The sequence below is a fragment of the Rhagoletis zephyria genome, unplaced genomic scaffold (assembly GCF_001687245.7).
Source record: "Rhagoletis zephyria isolate East Lansing unplaced genomic scaffold, Rhagoletis_zephyria_1.1 Rzeph_scaffold_00105, whole genome shotgun sequence".
In the NCBI taxonomy this organism is placed as follows: Eukaryota; Metazoa; Arthropoda; class Insecta; order Diptera; family Tephritidae; genus Rhagoletis; species Rhagoletis zephyria.
This window is the reverse complement of record NW_016157189.1, coordinates 97035-101903: the sequence shown is the minus strand read 5'-3', so window position 1 is coordinate 101903 and position 4869 is coordinate 97035. Positions and strand designations below refer to the sequence as shown.

The 4869-nt window shown below is 35.8% G+C and overlaps 1 protein-coding gene across 1 annotated transcript; it reads right to left on the bottom strand.

Annotated features, from left to right (window-relative positions):
- Nucleotides 1-2344: 2344 nt before the first annotated feature.
- Nucleotides 2345-4414, bottom strand: LOC108377373 (uncharacterized). The gene is made up of 4 exons (XM_017633634.1): nucleotides 4018-4414; nucleotides 3312-3953; nucleotides 3128-3244; nucleotides 2345-3067 (listed from the first exon to the last, which is right to left on the bottom strand). Exons 1-4 carry the CDS (start codon nucleotides 4101-4103, stop codon nucleotides 2962-2964), a joined length of 951 nt encoding a protein of 316 aa, XP_017489123.1. The 5' UTR covers nucleotides 4104-4414; the 3' UTR covers nucleotides 2345-2961.
- Nucleotides 4415-4869: the final 455 nt, after the last annotated feature.

Sequence of the window (4869 nt, the reverse complement as noted above, 5' to 3'; positions counted from 1 at the left end):
GCCAAAAATATGGAAAAAACGCCTAACAAAACCCGAATGTAAGAGCCAATAGAGCATTTTTACTGATTCAAATGAAAGATGTATATATGTCGGTTCGATGCCATAATACAGAGAAACCCTTACTTGTTTGAAGCATTTTTGTCCCAGCTGAATCGGACGATATCATTTTTGTAGGCCTGGGACAGATTCTGTAACCAGTTAACGACAATTTTCGAATCGGTATCGGTTTTGTCGACGTTTGATATCAAATATTTGTAAGTCAACAAGTGCGATATCGATCCGAAACTTGTCGCTAACTGGCTACAGAATCTCTCCCCTGAAAGGCTTCTTCATCCGTCAAAGTATTTTTCTTGAACCTTGGATCGACTAAGGTTAAAACTGATAAAATAATATTTTTCTGTGGCGATAAGTTCAAGTGTTTTAGCCGATATCATATAAATTAGTAATGAAAGTTTTTTCTAAACCTGAAATGCATATAACGGCGAGGATTTAATGTAAATAATCGGTATCGGATACCGAAAAGGAAGTATAGGGTACCGAAATCTTTTTTAAGTATTGGGTACCGAGTATTGGGGACAATTCAGCACATCACTAGTCGCCCTCATTCTCGCCGCTCTCAGTTGTCAACTCTACGATGACGTCACGCTAAAATTACTCCCACGAATTCTGCTGCAATCGGCGCAATCTTGTATTCTATCATTCTTGGGCAACCATGATACATAAATAGGAAGGTAGAACCGCTGAGAGGAATTTTTCAAACAAGTTGACGTGAGCAATTTAATTTTAAAATTTACAACACAAACTCACACACACATTCTCATTTTCAATCTCAAACAACAACAACTTTGAACAATTCCTTTTTTTTACTCTCAATTTTATACGATTTTAAAATGTTGGCAAACTTCAAAAAAAAAATCATGGCCGACGCATTGAGAGAACGGTTTTACTTACTATGCTTTTATCATGCAGGCAACTATGTACATTTTTGTGGTTGCTGTGAAGGTTTTGGAGCGTACTTATGAGCGAAAATTGAAAAGTATGTGAAATATTTTAGTTTTTAGTGGTTTAAACCATGATAAAAACATAGCAAGGTATAACCGTTCTCTCAATTTGTCGGCCATGATTTTTTTTTGAAGTTTGCCAACATTTTAAAATCATATAAATGTGAAAATAAAAAAATGAAATTGTTCGAAATTGTTGTTGCTTGAGATTGAAAATGAAAATGTGTGTGTGAGTTTGTGAGTAAATTTAAAAATTAAATTGTTTGGAAACGTCAAGAATTTTAGAAGTGACTCTCAGCGGTTCTACCTTACTATATTTTTATCATGGTTTAAACGATATTAACATTTTGCAATATATTTTGCTTTTACAGAATACCTACCGTGAAAATTACAACAAAACAATTTGAAATTTTAGTTTTCGTGGTGAACGTGCTTATAGTGAATCAAAAGCCAACTGGTTGCAAATTTTTTCCTCTATCAACTGAAGCACCTCTTTTTAAACTTCTGACATTCCAAATTTCCCAAAGTGATTGCTGTGGGACTTCCTTCTGAGAAAGTGAGGTGCGCACGCTTTTAGGAGCGGAGGTATTTATTTACTTATTTATTAATGTGTTCGGTAATGATGGAAGACCTTATGTAAGACGTCCGCCATTGCAAGAATTAAACCCCAAGTACACAAAAAAAAAACAGTAAAACATGATGGCTCATCAGTAATGGTTTGGGGAAATGATGAATAATGAAATTTTAGAAGAACATCTAGTTGAGGATTACGCTGATGACTTGCCACTTGCTTGGATATATCAGCAAGATAACGACCCCAAGCACTGCTCTCGGGTCGTTAAGGACTGGATTAATGCTAATGAATGGCCGGCGCAAAGCACAGACTTAAACCCTATAGAAAAGCTATCGAATATTATAAAGAGAGCAGTTGCAGCGCGAAAACCAACAAACGAGGCTTCTTTATGGGAGATTATTAGGGACGAGTGGAGTAAAATCACTCCGCCGCAATGAGAGTCTTTAGTCCGCTTCTAGAACAGGAGATGCGATTAAGTGATACGTCAAGAAGGATTCCCAACGAAGTACTGAATGACATTTATTGAAAAGACGATAACTTGGTTTTAATATGCATTCCTTTGGCGGTGACTAAATTATATGAGCACGAATCATACGGTCAAATATAATATTAAAATTAACTAAAAGTCTTTCAATATTTTTAAACATCAAAAATGTAAACAAACTTTGAACATGAAATCCGTACTTTTGATTATATACATATGTTTTTTGTACATTTTCAATAATAAAACCACTTTTTTTATAAATAATTTTATTGCTATATGGTGTAACTTAATTATATGATTACAAGTATTATATATTAAAAAAGACTGTCCTTATTAGGTATCTCATTATAATTAGCCTTATAGAGTTGTCATTCCTACCCTCAGGTGAAATTGCGATATGTATTTCGGCTTAGCAAAACTCGAATCTTCCCTTAGTGAGAGTTGTTGGTATAAAGCGCCAGATCCTGCCCAAACGCCAATTTTTGACGGAGAATACCAGTCGTTTCGGTTCGGGAAATGTTCTAGCGCAACTGGCGAATTGAAGCAGACTCATTCCATTTATATGTACATATACATATCGATGGTCTTCTGCAATAGCGAAAAAACTGAAAAAAATAAAACTCTTACTAATCCTTGTCTAATTTTTACTACTTCAGTAAGGATTAAGCAGCATTAGACAAGGATTAAAGACATGTGCCCCTTAACAATAGTGAGAGTTTTTTTAATACATCTGTTTAAAAACAATAAACGTATTTCTGCATGCATATTTGTTATTACTTACATCCAGGCTCATTTGTAAATATTAAGTTTTCTTCTGTATGTAATCTGGAATATATTTTACCTATTTTCAAATTTTACCAAAATCACAGCAAGAAATTAATAATTTAAAATATTAGTTATACTTAAAAGCAAAAAATCTTGAATCGTCTACGTTGGCGCTGTTCTTTACGTGTCTGCGTCGTTTTGCTGGATAAGCCTATTGGATAAGTGGCTTGTGCCCCTTGACTCCTGTAAAATGTAAAAAAGTATATCCCGTAAACTTATGTTCAACGGTAGAGCAGCACAAACCGCTTATCCACAGGAGCCGGGGGTGATGGTTTCTCTGGCATGAGCATTCTGCGTATACGACCATGTTTTCGAATGTTCCGATGCATTTTGTATTGTTTCTCCAGCTTTTTGCAGTTTCTTTAAGTAGATTCAAAGATTGAACGTTTTAAAGTATTAACCTATGTCTCGTATCGGCGATACCGACTTTTGTCGAGCCGCTACTTTACTCAACATCGTCATTTCCGATATTTGACTCAGCATTGTCGAGTTGTTTTGCAGCAAATGATTCTGATTGATGATCATTTCGCCAATTTCGTTCAGCATAAACACTACCGCTTCCTTTTCACGCTCCATGCATTGATCCTCCTCCTCATAAGTTTCGGTTTGCACCTGATTGTTGTAGCAGTAGTTCTCGGTTTGCGATGATGTTGTTTCGGTGCTACTTTCGTTCGTTTGCGTGCCGCGTGTTGCAATTCTGCGTTCGGTCTGTACACAATGACATGAAGTATTCGGATCGGTTTGTGTGCCCTGTTTGCGCAATACACGACGTATAGTTTGCTGTTGACGGTGAACTGAAAGCACATTTACTTCGGTCTCTGTGGCACGACTACGCATTTGCGGTTTGGACGTCTGAGTGGCACAATCGGCGAGTTCGGGTATAATGACGCGAGGCAGCGAAGGCTTTGAGTTGATGCGTGCAATTCCGCTGATTGAGGAAGAGCTCCTCAATTTCCGCAGAAGCCGTTGACGTCGCTGCACTCGCTTTTGGAATGGAGCCTTGGCGTAGACTTGCCTGATACGGACTATGGTTAAAATTTTACCGTTGACTTCAAAGGTGACGGAGTAACTAGAGTTAAAAGAGAGGAGACGATATTTCCATAGTTTTAATCAAAATACAAACACGAACGGACCAGCATTTTCCTACGTGCATGCGCCGACTAAATAGCAATGGATGCTTACTGGAAATGGAGTTCAACAAGAGAGCTTTCAGATCCATGCGGAAATGTGGATTTAGGAGTCAAAACGTAATATTGTTTGCAGCAAATTTCGAATATTCCTCATCTCCTTCATTTTATCTTATCTTTAAATACACATACATATATTTATCTATCAAGGCGAATTCGTAGAAAAATAATTCTTTCAGTGCCAGATTTTTTCTATAAAATCCAAAGTTAAAAGCTTTAAATAGATGATCAGTGTGGTAAAGAAACTTCCTGGCGATAGTAGAAGTACTTAACTGAGTGGCATCAGCTATCTTGAACTACACCTTTTCCAACAAAATTTCCGAAAAACTCAAATGTATTTCAGAAAACCTCAAATTTATTTCAGAAAAAAGTAAATGTATTTCAGAAAAGCTCAAACGTATTTCAGAAAAGAACAAATGTATTTCAGAGAAGCTCATATCGCTAGCTTAGAGTGCAAAGTTGCTAAGTCCATTTTTTTCAATTGTACAGGAAACACAAAAAACGTTGCTAAGTAATTTTCTTTAAGTATTTTGCAAAACTTTGAATGCAATGTTTCGCGTTTTTCATTTACCCTTTATTATAAAAAAAATAATAACAAGGTCTGCTTTTTTACAAAATTTGTAGATAATTTTGTGACTTAGCAAATTTTCCATTAATTTTTCCAATATGTACTATACGAAAATTCCATCTCGTAGGTACATTTTAAAAAACGATTTGTTAGAACAAATTGTTTAGGTTCTTTTAAAAATAATAATAACACAAGAGAACAGTGATTTTGTTGCATCAAATGTTAAAGCT

What these genes read in the sequence shown, in the direction of transcription:
- LOC108377373 (XM_017633634.1), bottom strand. Translation starts at nt 4,103, where the DNA reads ATGGATCTGAAAGCTCTCTTGTTGAACTCCATTTCCAGTAAGCATCCA. An exon ending in ATGCACGTAGGAAAATGCTG is followed by an intron (nt 3,954 to 4,017) that starts GTCCGTTCGTGT and finishes TTTTAACTCTAG; the next exon opens with TTACTCCGTCACCTTTGAAG. An exon ending in AAAGTAGCGGCTCGACAAAA is followed by an intron (nt 3,245 to 3,311) that starts GTCGGTATCGCC and finishes ATCTACTTAAAG; the next exon opens with AAACTGCAAAAAGCTGGAGA.